The sequence below is a fragment of the Neofelis nebulosa genome, chromosome 8 (genome assembly GCF_028018385.1).
Source record: "Neofelis nebulosa isolate mNeoNeb1 chromosome 8, mNeoNeb1.pri, whole genome shotgun sequence".
Lineage (NCBI taxonomy): Eukaryota > Metazoa > Chordata > Mammalia > Carnivora > Felidae > Neofelis > Neofelis nebulosa.
Window position 1 is genome coordinate 18,540,973 of NC_080789.1, and position 14,079 is coordinate 18,555,051.

General features: G+C 43.0%; 1 protein-coding gene across 3 annotated transcripts in view; it reads right to left on the reverse strand.

Moving 5' to 3' along the window:
* The window catches only part of STAB2 (stabilin 2), a 167,169-nt gene extending 160,233 nt beyond the window's left edge, over positions 1–6,936 (reverse strand). For all 3 annotated transcript variants that reach the window (XM_058741583.1, XM_058741582.1, XM_058741581.1), the window contains exons 1-2: positions 6,642–6,936; positions 1,791–1,924 (exon numbers count right to left, since the gene is read on the reverse strand). In XM_058741583.1, the coding sequence (XP_058597566.1) occupies positions 1,791–1,924; positions 6,642–6,719 (212 nt within the window). In that variant the 5' untranslated portion in view covers positions 6,720–6,936. The remainder of the gene's footprint in view (positions 1–1,790; positions 1,925–6,641) is intronic.
* Between the last annotated feature and the right edge of the window lie 7,143 nt (positions 6,937–14,079).

Consider the following 14,079-nt stretch of genomic DNA (forward strand, 5'->3'; position numbering starts at 1 on the left):
GAGAATGTCTTTTGCAGGGACTCTATATGTAAACATTTCTGTGAGAGGTGGTGTAGTGTAGTGGGCAATATATGTCACAATATCCTCAAGGGAGATGTAATGATGAATTTCTTAGAACAGTTTTTATACCATCTGAGGTACAGATCTGGAATAGCAATTCTATGGAGGCTAAACACCATTGTCTATTTTGATGGAATCTCTGCATGGATGGTTTATTCCAGGATTTGACTTTAGTGTATCTAGAGACGATTCTCCAGGAATATCATTTCTTTCAACTGGGCTATTAAGAATAGTGTGCAGGTGAGTTTAAGGTTGTACTTCTAATCCAGTCCCTGAGCTACTGGCTTTATGGGCCGTCAAGATGGAGACAGAGTTGAATTCCTCTGGAAGCTTGAGAATACCGGCAGGGGCATCTCTTTGCAAAGATGGGAAGAGGAAGAGCCAAGGGCAGAACGAAACATCCCCTCAGGGGCCAATCTTGGGTTTATTTCAGCATAAATGAATGACGGACCAAAGTCTTCAATTCTGCAACAGAGAGCACGAGTATAATAATCTTATCCTGTGTGTGTGTGTGTGTGTGTGTGTGTGTGTGTGTGTGTGTGTTGGAGGGGGGATGGTAGGGTGGGGAGGACATAACCAAGTGCCCACCTGGGCCATGAAAAAAAGTTGCCAGTACAAAGAGTTCTTCAATAAAGCCATCGTATAATTTTAACCTCGAGTCCTAAATCTTTATATACTTCCTAAGAGAATCTGGTCAAAATGTGTGACCATTTTGGTACCTGAATGGTCACCTGTTGCGTTTGCTTGCTAATTCTAGGTCAGTTAGTCTTGGGAAGCTTTTTTTAAAATTTTTACTTTGAGAGAGACAGCGAGAGGGAGAGCAGGGGAGAGAGGTAGAGGGAGACAGAGAGAGAGAATCTAAGCAGGTGCCATGCTCAGTGTGGAGCCCAACCCAGGGCTCGATCTCATGACTCTGTAATCATGACCTGAACTGAATCAGGAGTTGGATGCTCAATCAACTGAGCCACCCACATGCCCCAGAAAGCTTTTATTAAAATTGATGATTTTGGTCATAGAATATATCGTGGTCATATTAAGCAAACATGAATTTAAAATAGTGTAATATAACAGTGTTAAGTTTCCATTTTATACAAAATCGGAAATAGTACTGATCCTTCATCCCTGAATTAGGAATGAGCTCATTGAGAGATGTCTAATGTCTAAATCAGTAGACTTAGTACACTGAACATTGTGTTGACACTTGAGCTGTGTGGCTGCTTGCATTAGCCAGTAAGTGAAACTGCTCGTCTTCCTTTGCAAGGATTAGCCTTGAATTATGAGAGTTTTGAATCATTAGAGGATTTCAGCAATGCAATGCTCACAGAAAATGTATGAAGCTGTAACTCCTTTGTCTTCTCTCGTTAGGTTCTAATTAGTATCAGGATCCATAGCTGGCTAATAAGATGACTGCCGGATCCATGGCTTTTCAGTCCATGTTCTGACTAGAACCTTTCCAAATGAAACAAAACCCAGATTTTTAAAATAAAGAAGGGCACGATGAGGGGAAAATGTTTGTGTGCAATGCAATATAGTCAATTTTGTATGGAAATGTGAATCAAAAATATATTTTTTAGATGCAAGGTTGTAAGTTGTGAGTTTGGATTGAATGTAATCCTAAAGTAAGGGAAAATCACGGAAATGCTTTGTAGTTTTTGAGATGGGAAGTTTCCATTTAGATTCACAATCCCTTAAATTTCAAGACTTGAGTACATTTATTTTCTCATGAGTACCTGCAATCTCGAACCCCTACGGAGCCATTGGTAACCTTTGTGTAACCATCTGGGCAATTAATTTCTAAGTTGAGCAAGCAGGATCGGCACTCAGTCCTAATTGTAAGCAGAGACGTCTTATCACACCTTTTTGCCTGTGAAGACATAAAAAAAAAAATCAAGTCCCATTAGCAGAACCTTGGTTGGCCAGTCTTCCCCATTGGATTCATGTCCGTGGAATGACAGGGATGGCAACAGGTTGATTGGTAATGACTGGCTGGTTGCTTTCAACCTTATGTAGAAAGAGTGTTGGGATCAACAAGCAATGTCTGCCATGGCTGTAGGTGATGAAGGAGGCTGCTTGTACCACCTGTTTGCTGTCCTTGATCTAAAGTGTGGAATCCAATAAAGCAAGGTAACTTCATTACATACACTTACCCAATTGGGAATCCTGAAATATAGAGTACACTTTACAAATGGGAAAAATTTTAAAGTGGTTATTTAGGGTCAATTGGTCATAGATCAACAGGTCTCAAGAATATTCTTTCAGCATTGATTCTACAGCAATAGTCTAGTCTGGGTGCTAAATGCTACGAAGCATATAGTTCCTGCTCCAAAGGTGTTTGCAACATTTTGATTAGAATTCAGCTAGACTATGGGCTCCAACAGGCAGTGATCTTTTTCTGTTTGGTCCTTGAATATTTCCCAAGCACATAGAACAGTGCCTGGTACATAGTAGTGCTTAGTAAAATATTTGTTGATTGAATGCATTGTAGGAAATACAACAGACCCACTAGAAACAGTCACTTAGCAACATTAAGCAGTAGCGAATCAACTGCTAGTATGAATGATGCAGACCCACGTTGGCCCTGTCTTCAGGATCTCTCATTGTCCAAGATGTTGGTGGTGGTTCTCCCAAATAGATTTGGTCCCCTCTCTCTAATCTCCTTCATTTCCCATCAAGTTTAAGAAGAAGCAGTTTCATACAATGAAGAGAGACAAAATGTGGGAGTCAAAAAACCTAAGATTGGAATCAAGCTCTGTATCTTGCTAAGTGTACAGTCTTGAACGAATTCTTCACCCTTTGCCATCCTCTGTGATGGGGAGGTGCAAATAATCACTCTCCAGGTTACGGAGACCTTTAAATGATATGTGCAAATTGCCTGGCCCAGTATCTGGAATATTTTAGGCAGTAAATGCTAGTTCCCGTAATGCTTCTCTGTCCCCACCTCTGTGTTTTGCTTACTGTCTCTTTGGATAGAAATGTGCTTCCTCCTCCTCTTGGCTCCCCAAACTTCATCTTTCAAGCCCCTGCTTAAGACACTATTTCCACAAAACCACCCCCATCTCTCTTCCTTTTCTCAACTTCTTCTCTTCATGTGGTTGGCCAGTGGAACACATTTTGTTGTCTTTGTTTTCCATTTAAAAACCCCTGTGGGAGGGGACCCTGTCTCTTACTTCTTACTTACTCTCATCCACAAATAGCACACAGGCCAGCACTAGGTAGGGGTGGTGAGAATGTCATAACTACTTCTAAGTTTACTGAAATATATAAAGGCTGCATAAGAAGAAGTCTTATTTTTACAGAGAAATTTATGGTTATACGTACTTCTAAGAGCATCATCTAATTTGATCTTGACTATGTTGAAGATAAACAGGGAGGTATCATCATCCCCATTCTAGGGGGGAGAAAACTGAGGTGAGGGGAGGTTCTGTGACTTGCCAAGGCCACACTGTAAGCTTTTGGTCTTTTTATTCCTTTTTTTTTTTTAATTTAATTTTTTATTTTTTAAAACTTACATCCAAATTAGTTAGCATATAGTGAAACAATGATTTCAGGAGTAGATTCCTTAGTGCCCCTTACCCATTTAGCCCATCCCCCCTCCCACACCCCCTCCAGTAACCCTCTGTTTGTTCTCCATATTTATGAGTCTCTTCTGTTTTGTCCCCCTCCCTGTTTTTATATTATTTTTGCTTCCCTTCCCTTATGTTCATCTGTTTTGTCTCTTAAAGTCCTCATATGAGTGAAGTCATATGATTTTTGTCTTTCTCTGACAGACTAATTTCACTTAGCATAATACCCTCCAGTTCTATCCACGTAGTTGCAAATGGCAAGATTTCATTCTTTTTGATTGACGAGTATTACTCCATTGTATATATGTACCACATGTTCTTTATCCATTCATCCATCTATGGACATTTGGGCTCTTTCCATACTTTGGCTATTTTTGATAGTGTTGCTATGACCATGGGGATGCATGTGTCCCTTTGAAACAGCACACCCGTATCCCGTGGATAAATGCCTAGTAGTGCAATTGCTGGGTCGTAGAGTAGTTCTATTTTTAGTTTTTTGAGGAACCTCCATACTGTTTTCCAGAGTGGCTGCACCAGCTTGCATTCCTAGGTCTTTTGATTCCTTGATTAGCTTATTCCTCTTCCCTGCATGCTATACAACGGCACATAGAAAAATAAAATCTGTTTTTATGGGCAGCTTTCATTTGATGATCATTATGAACCAAAATAGCCCTAGAATATTCTTTATGGAATAATAGTAAAAGCCACCCTTAGCTAGAGTTTGAATCAACTCCCTTTAATGGTCATGAAGCCTCTACATCTGTTAAAACCGGCTTTTCTTTGTATTAGGTTTTCCCACTTAGATAAGCGGATGGAAGGACATTACTTTTTCTTTTCTTTCTCAAAAGGTCAGGTTTAATACTTGCTTTTCAAGAAATCTCTTGACTTTCAAGTTGTCCTTTTCAAATGGAATGGCTTATTTGGTCTCTTATACAGTCTCCTCTGAAAAGCAAACTCAGCTTTAAACCCTGGTCAAGGGGTGCCTGGGTGGCGCAGTCGGTTAAGCGTCCGACTTCAGCCAGGTCACGATCTCGCGGTCCGTGAGTTCGAGCCCCGCGTCAGGCTCTGGGCTGATGGCTCGGAGCCTGGAGCCTGTTTCCGATTCTGTGTCTCCCTCTCTCTCTGCCCCTCCCCCCGTTCATGCTCTGTCTCTCTCTGTCCCAAAAATAAATTAAAAAAAAAAAAATAAATAAAAAAAAATAAACCCTGGTCAAGGCTTGATTTCTGCACTTAAGCAAGCACTCGATACTGCTGATAGTGATGATGACAATGAAGATGATGATTCTGGCTGTTTGTGGAGCATTGTCAGGGGAGGAACTGCAGTTCAGAGAGATGAATTAACCTGCTCAGGCTTGGACCACTAGTAGGCTGTGGAGCACAGTGACCGGTCCTCAGACATAGTTGATAAACAAACATATGAGAGCCACGGTTCAAACTCACCACTCTCAAACCTCTAAGCTGGAGCATGAAACTGTTATGCTAGCTTCCAGCATTTTCGTGAAAAGCATTATCAGAGGACATCTAACTGGCGTCGAGTCGGTAGGGATAAATATTTGCCTGGCTCAGATGCAGAATCATGTTTAAGTTTTATGATGAATAGAAATCATGCCTGGGGAAATGCATTTTAAATAAATCACTCAGATTGCCTTGTTCCTACCCCTCGTTTCGGCTGACCTAGCTGCACATCTGATACCCAACTTGCTCTATTAAGACAGCTCATGTGAGGGGCGCCTGGGTGGCTCAGTCGGTTAAGCATCCGACTTCAGCCCAGGTCATGATCTCGCGGTCTGTGGGTTCGAGCCCCGTGTCGAGCTCTGTGCTGACAGCTCAGAGCTTGGAGCCTGTTTCAGATTCTGTGTCTCCCTCTTTCTCTGACCCTCCCCTGTTCATGCTCTCTCTGTCTCAAAAATAAATAAATGTTGTTAAAAAAAAAAAAAAAAGACAGCTCACGTGAGCCTGCTTGAGATGTTGGTGTTCCGGTGGGTTTCACGAGAGATGCTGACCCTACCACCCTGGGTACTTCTTTTTCTTTCTTTCTTTCTTTCTTTCTTTCTTTCTTTCTTTCTTTCTTTCTTTCTTTCTTTCTTTCTTTCTTTCTTTTTTTTTAATTTTTTTAATGTTTATTTTTGAGAGAGAGAGAGAGAGCAAGAGCATGAGCAGGGGCAGGGCAGAGAGACAGGGAATCACAGAATCCAAAGCAGGTTCCAGGCTCTTGAGCTGTCAGTACAGAGCCTGACACGGGGATCGAATCCACAAACCGTGAGATCATGACCCAAGCTGAAGTTGGGAGCTTAACCGACTGAGCCGCCCAGGCACCCCTCTTTTTCTTTTTTCATGTTTTATTTATTTTTGAGAGAGAGACACAAAGTGTGAGCAGGGGAGAGGGAGACACAGAATCCGAAGCAGGCTCCAGGCTCTGATCTGTCAGCATAGAGCTCGGTATGGAGCTCCAACCCACAAACTGTGACATCATGACCTGAGCCGAAGTTGGACACTTAACCAACTGAGCCACCCAGGCACCCCTTTGGGTACTTCTACTACAACTCTGTGGAAGCTAGAAGGGATGAGTTCCCGATGCATTCTGTAACACTGTTTCTCAACCAGACATCACCTACAATTCCCTAGAACATCTATCTGTCTGCTCATCTGTCTTCAGCCGTGGTTATTTTCTATATTCAAAATGATGCAATGGGAGGTATTCACAGTAAATTATTAACACAAAAGAAACCCCCCTGCCCCAGGGGGATACCAACATCTGCAATGGAAAGAGAAACATTAGCATGAGCGTCAGAGATCCTAACAACGGGGTTTGGCATAGGAATAGAACCAACTGGGTGAGCTCACCTTTGGAAAGATGGTTCACGACCATTAGGATCCTATTCTCTGCAGCCTTTCTCTTTATTTTATGAAGTCCAGAGAGTACCCTTTACCCATCACAACAGAGGAAAGCAAAAGGGTTTTTAACATACCGTGAACATAACAACAACAACAACAACAAAAATGCGAGTCTCATCTTACCTGCTCTGTAGTTTCAGGCGGGGAGCAGAAATTTTGTACCACCAATCCAAGAAGAAAAAGCATGAACTTTTGTAGCATAGTGAGAAAATATTTGCTCCTTCTGGCTCCAGGCACCTGTCGGAACTATTCAGCTATTCTAACCTAGTCTGATGAACTCCTAGCGAATTCTCTTTCATTTCAGTGTTTGCTTTCAAATCCTTCCCCCTCTTTTTCCTGGATTGAAGCAGATGATATGTGAGAACTGCCTCGAGACAGGAAAAATGGCCAATTCAGGGGTCGTGGTGAAATTGGCCACTCTCGACTCTATATATGTCTTGGTTGAATGACAGGATATCCTGAAGGGGCTGAGGCGGAGACATGCTCTGGAATTTTTGTGCCTCGTGCAACTCCCAAGAACGAGCTCCCACCTCCCAGGGCTCTGCCCATCCCACTTCTGGTCCTGCCTGCTCCTGGACCCACAGCCCCACGGACACGTATCCAGCCACACCATGGAAAACTGCAGGCCCCTCTCTCCGAATGCAAAGTCCCAATCTTGGTGCCAGGCAGTATTTGTGGGAGTCCCCATAAACAGGAACGATCCCACAGAGGGAATGCTGCAGGAGTTCGGGGCTTTGACGTGGGAGAGGGTGGTGGCCGTCACTTTGGCACGGCTGCCAGACTCTGTTGCAAAAACATGTCTCTTTATAGTTGCCAACAGGGGGCATTTCGATCTTCCCTTCCTCTCTTCCATGTCACGTCCTAACAGATGACTGAGTGTATAGGTCTCATCTTACCGTTCAAGGTCTAGGTCAAATGCCACCTCTTTGGGGAAGGCTTCCTGTCCTGCCCCTCCAATACCACCTGGGAAACCCTCCCAGCATTTTGCATGTAATACCAGGAAAGCCCTGTCACATCTCTCACAATCCATCTGTCTGTATATCTGTCTCCCAGGCCCAATTGTGAATTCCTTGAGGACAGAGAGAGGCCCTCATCTTCTCTGTATCTCTAAGAGCCTGGAGCAGAGATCTGCATTTGAAAATAATAAAAACAAATAGCAACAGTCAACATTTGTTGAAAACGTTCTGTGTGCTAGTCACTATTCTAGACTTCTCCATGGATTACCTTGTTTTGTCCTCACAACTCTTAGTGAAATAGTTATTTTCCCCATTTTACAGAGAAGGAAACTGAGGCAAAGAGGTTAGGCAACTTTTCTAAGGTCGCACAGCTAGTAGGTGGGCATCCAGTTTTCAAACTGTGTGGCCCCAGGGTCAGTACTATGAACCACTCCCCTCTACTGCCTGAAACAATGATTATTTAATGCATAAATAGCTAAGAGGTGGTGTTCCAGTCTCATTGACATGATGGAAAAATGTCAGGCCCAGAACCAGAAAGGATAAAGTCTGGGCTTATCCACAAGTCAGGCATATGAGGCTGTGTTTCATGACACTGAGTTAACTGAGAGACTCATGCAGTTATAGACACTAGTTTTGGTTAAATAATTCTTCTCTCTCTGTAGTCCTTCTCTCTTTGAGTTTTGGAAATAACATTATATTATATGGCTCAATAATCTAAGAAACTTCCAATACAGACAGGCCCTTCAGAGGTTAACCCAGTGGTCTGACTGGAAGATGCCAGATGAGGAAGTTCTTACCATCCCTTGGTTCAGTGCGTCTCAATCCTGGTTTAGGGTCCTGGAGGAGTTTAGAAGGAATCCCCCAATGTCCGGCCCTCATCCAGAACAATCAAATCAGCACTTCTGGGTGCGGGGCACAGAACTAGTGGTTTTCAAGGCTTCCTGGGTGATTCTGCCTGCATGGGACTGTTGCTTGAGGAAAAATGAGCAACTATTGTGTGAAGCCAATGAGATCTGGAGGCTTATCTGTCGCACGGGTGTGTTGCCTTAACATTTCCTTCCACCAGGGAAAGACATTGGAGACTTCTTTCTGATTCTTTTCTCTCTGAAGGACATGACTAAATATCTGGGGCTTGGAATGGGCTAGATACCTGGGGAAATGATAAAATGAACTCACACTTGCATTTCCTAAAATAGTTCCGGGAGATGCTGCAGGAGACCCAGGGGAGGATTCACTCATCAAATAATTTGGAAAACCCTGCCCTTGATGGCCCTTTCTTATGGATTAACCATGCTCATTAGCCCATTAGAGGTTCTGAGAAGTCCTGTGGTAAAGCATTATGTAACAAAACCAACCGAAAATAGTTCAACTTTGCTTAAAGCAGTATTTTCCAATTTTTTAAGACCCTCCTTTGCAAACGAAACTTCCAGATCCAGTGTTTTATGGATCACTCTTAGAGAGATACTGTCCTAGATTTTAGGAGGTCAAATATTCTATTTTAGAAGTTGCTGGGAAGTAGAGGTCAGCCTGCCAGTGGCCATGGAGACTCCATAGTCTAGGACCTGTTCATATACATCACTAATCAGTTTGCCTTAAAAAATACATATAACTTTCATGGCTTTGTTTAGAAATTGTTCAAATCGTTTTGTTAATTAATTTTATTTCTGTTGAGCTCATTTGATGGCTATGAAGAGACGTTCTTCAAGTTGTTTCAAACCCCTACCGCCACCTGTCCCTGCAATCAACAAGCAACGTGCTCTGAATGGTGCCTAGCACATAGTGGGTGCTCAATCACTCTTCATCATTATTATTATCAGCATATTATTAAAATGGGCCAATGTCATAGACAGCAGCTACACAAACCTCTACCCTTATCTCAGTGTAGCTGCAAGTTGGGTCTGGATTTCCTGTCCTGAGTTGCCCCATTTTTGCTGAGCTGTGTGTCCTCCCTTAGTGGAATGTCACTTTCATTTTTTTAAAGGTGTATTTATTTTTGGGGGTGGAGAGGGGCATAGAGAGAGACACACACACAGAATCTGAAGCAAGCTCCAGGCTCTGAGCTGCCAGCACAGAGCCCGACGTAAGGCTCAAACCCATGAACTGTGAGATCATGACCTGAGCTGAAGTCGGTCGCTTGACCAACTGAGCCACCCAGGGACCCGGTGGAATGTCACTTTCTTGATGGCCACCCACATTCATTTTTTTGCAGACTGTTGTAATCTCTGTCTCTAACCATTCAAAATTGTTTTGAGGTGAGGGCTTTTTTTTTGCGGGGGGGGGGGGGGAAGGAGGGAGAGAGAGAGTGAGAGGGACAGAGAGAGAGAATCTCAAGCAGACCCCCACTGTCAGCCCAGAGCCTGATGCGGGGCTTGAACTCATAGACCACAAGATCGTGACCTAAGCCCAAATCAAAAGTCGGATGCTCAACTGACTGAGCCACTCAGGCACCCCTGAGACAAGGGTTTTTAATCAGTAACATTTTTCAGGCAGTTTGCTCCCTCCAATATCCCCTATTGTGTTGCTGTCACTTACTTAAGATGTGGGACTGGCTTTCCGCTACCCAGGGCTGCCCTTCTGCCTTCTCCCGGCTTCCACCTTGGTCCTCCTGGGTTAGCACACCTCTCCTCTGGTGTCTGTTCTTAGTGTGGTAACTCGGGAGGGGATGGTCTCCTCTTTGGGAAAGGCAGAAGAGGTGCTGAGACATTTGCTGGGTGACACTGTTGTGTGTCCTCTGTGGCTCCAGGACGCTGGGTTGTTCGTGTTTAACTGCTCCTTTCTCTACGGCATGCCAGCTACGAAGATTTCAGTCCTTGGTAATAAAGTATTTCATGTCTGCTTTGAGTAGCATGCCAAGAAGGGACACCTTCACCATCACTGTCATTGTCACCTGCATTGTCCTCCTCCTCATCACAGACCCAAACACAGCTTTTACATGTGCCAGGCATTTAAAAAATATTAGCTCACTTGATTTATTTGATCTTCCCCACAAGCCTATGACACAGGTATTATTATTACCTTATCTCCATCCCCATTCTGCAGATGAGAAGACTGAGGCAGACAGAAGTTGAGTAACTTGTCTGAGGTCACAAGGTTAGCAAGTGGTGGAACAAGGCCTTGAACACAGGTAGTGTGGAGCCAGAGGTTGATGCTGAGGTATTCATATGACAAGCTTTGGTTCTTGAATCTTGAACAACGTTCTTATGGACCTCATGAGGTGGCCAACAGGGCAAGAGTTTTATGTTTCTTTTGTTCTGTTTTTAATGTTTGTTTGTTTGCTTATTTATTTACTGGGGTGGGGGGAGAGAGAGAATCCCAAGCAGGCACCACTCTCAGCGCAGAGTCCAGTGTAGGGCTCGATCCCACGAACCGAGAGATCATGACCTGAGCCAAAATCAAGTCAGACGCTTAACCGATTGAGCCACCCAGGTGCCCCAAGTTTATGCTTCTGAAGTAAGACAAACCTAGCCGTTTACATGGCGGTCAATTGTCTCTTCTGCTTTGCTGGGAAAAAAGGGCAGAAATTGGGATCTGAGGTTGATTTTCTGGTTAGAATTTATGTTTCATTCTCTCAGCCATTTTTGCCAGATGGAAGAAGAACAATCTCGCAGAATAGCGGCTAGGTTTTGATCTTTCTTGAGGATCAATCTAGAAAATTATAACCATTGCTTCACATAGTTTAACAAATCCACAAGCTCCTACAATTTTCCCCTTTCTAAGTTTTCACTCTGGGAAGTAAACATTTAGGAAAGGGAAAATAATCGTATGTCCCTGAAAACCTCCAGGAGCAGAAATCAGTGGAGATTCTTTGGAGATGCCTCCCACTCCTACCTGAAGTCCTCTCTGCCTAACGTGGTCCTTGATAAAACTTAGATGCTGGCCAACATGGAGCAAGCAGGACTAATAAAACGGGCTTTCAGAATCTCAGTTCACAGTATTAAATTCCCGTTTTACCATTAAAGGTAGTGTCCCAGTAGGAGAACTGGATGTTTCTGCCTGAGCATGTGGTTTTCATGTGGAATAAGCATTTTCAATGGAATTCAATTTTATTAAACAAATAGTTTGGGGTTACATTCACCTGGACGTGTGTGTGTGTGTGTGTGTGTGTGTGTGTGTGTGTGTACTCACTGGGCAGAATTTTTCACACTTAAAACATCTTGGCCAGAGTACAAAATACTTCCTTCTCTCCTTTATATCTTATTGTAACATTGAAACAATTCAACAGCTATCTTTATCCCAATATAGAAATTATTAAAAAGGAATTCACATTTGTCTTCATTAAAAAAAAAATCTCTTTCTTGTACTGATCTGCTAAGCAATAATTGATTCTTTTTTGGTTTGTCTTCTTCCTTCCCTGCCTTGGGTAAGAATATCTTGTGTTTTTATAGATCAAAGGAGTTAATAAGTTAAGCTGAGAGTAATCTATAATTTTTTATCATGTTTTGAAATAACTTCTGCTTAAAAAGTCTTCAAGTGAAAGTCTGAATAACATATTTTTTGGCCTGATTTATATAGATAGCTATCCCAAAGACCCATCTTTACTTTGATTGTGTAGACATGAGTCATATCTACAGAATGATTTTTGTCTTGATTGCTGTCACACTGTAAATTTCACTTACCTATTCATTTATTCAATAAACACTTGTGGAATGTCAGACACTATTGCTGGGCTGAGGACACAGGGGTGAGTAAGCCACATTTCACTCCGCATTATAGCTTCCACCATACTTTTGCCCGTATTATGTCACTTAAACCTTATCACGAGTTTGTGGGGTGCCTGGGTGGCTCAGTCAGTCAAGCGTCTGACTCTTGGTTTCAGTTCAGGCCATGATCTCACAGTTCATGAGTTCGAGCCCTGCATCAGGCTCTGTGCTGACAGCGAGGAACCTGCTTGGGATTTTCTCTCCCCTTCTCTCTCTGCCCCTCCTCTGCTCTCTCTCTCTCTCTCTCTGTCTCTCAAAATAAATAAATAAAACTGAAAAAAAACCCCATATTACAAGCTTGAAAATAGACTTGGCAAAGAGTAGTATTTCGATTTGATAGATGTGAAAATGGAGGCATAAAGGGATCGAGTGATTTAGTCAGGGCCAATCAATTAGTATGAACTAGTATTAGATGCCAGGTAATCTCACTCTACTCTGCCTGTTAGAGTAGGCCACCATTCTGATACCTGATGCCTAAGCTCATGAATGGATTATCTGCGGTTCACCTAATTCAGTCACTAACATTCTAAACTGAATTGAGTGCTATTTGTTGTCACACTGAAAGAAAGCCACAGTCACTGAAGTCCTGAAGAGCAAATATAAAGAAGATGGTTGAGATCAACCACAGGCATACTTGGACCAGAACGGAGGGTCAGGTGGCTGATTCCCAATGGTCCACTACATGGTCTACTGGTCTTGTCCTGCATGGCATAGCACAACATGGGTAAATTGGACGGATCAAGGCTCCATGTTCCATATGAAAGATCTCAGCCATGTTCTAGAAACAGGTGCCACACCGGCTCTAGGGACCACATGGTGAGGCTCACACCTGCCAGTCATGCCTCTGTCTTAGCGGCTTATCTGGGCCTGGAATGACCTTCCCCCAGGAGACACTTAGCTAACTCCTTCCTTTCCTTCAAGCCCTTGTTCCAAGCCACTCTCTCCACAAGACCTGTGCAGATTACTCAACTGAAAACTGCCGTCCTGATGTCCCACCTCCTCTTGTCCTGATCCTTTTCTTTGTCCTGGGGCACGTATTCCTTTCTTAGTCACCCTACAGTTTGCTTTTTACTATGCCTATTGTTAGTTCACTGTGTCTTCAGTTAGAATATATGCTCATTAAGGGCAGGGATGTTTTCTGTTTAGTTAACTGATAATATCCCAAATACTTGGAACAGTGCTTGGTCTGTAGTAAGCACTCGATACGAATGATTGACAGAATAATCCATGGAAGTGAAATTTTCTCAGCTATGTCGGTACGCAGTTTAGATAGTTCAACTAAAATACCATCACCCTCCACAGGGTACCAGAGTGGCTCCGTTGGTTAAGCGTCAGACTCTTGGTTTCGGCTCAGGCCATGATCTCACGATTTGTGAGTTCAAGTGCTGCCTTGAGGTCTGTGCTGACATCGTGGAACCTGCTTGGGATTCTCTCTCTCCCTCTCCCTCTTCCTCTCTCTCTGCCCCTCCCCCACTCGCTCTTTCCATCTCTCTCTTTCACACACACACACACACACGCACACACACAAAACCCAACTTGAAACACAACCATCCTCCAAAAACAATTTATTAAAACAGACTCTTCTGTTTTTTTTTTAATTCCCTGAGCCAATTATAAAATTACTTCTTTCTGCACTTTGCACCACTCCGCTCTGCCACAGCACCTTCCTCTCAATGAAGCATTCTGAAATCCCCTTGTTATTTGGCTTTTCCACATGTTATTCTGTTGCATTCTTATCATTATTGTTCCTAGATTTTTATTTTGATATCTGTGAGCGTCTGCAGGGACGTTAAATATTTTTCTCTTTTCTGCAAATGTAAGTGATTTCCATCCACAGATTCTCAGACTCTTTCCCTATGTGATGAGTATTGGTTCAGAAGAGAGAGTTGGTTCAACACACATCAG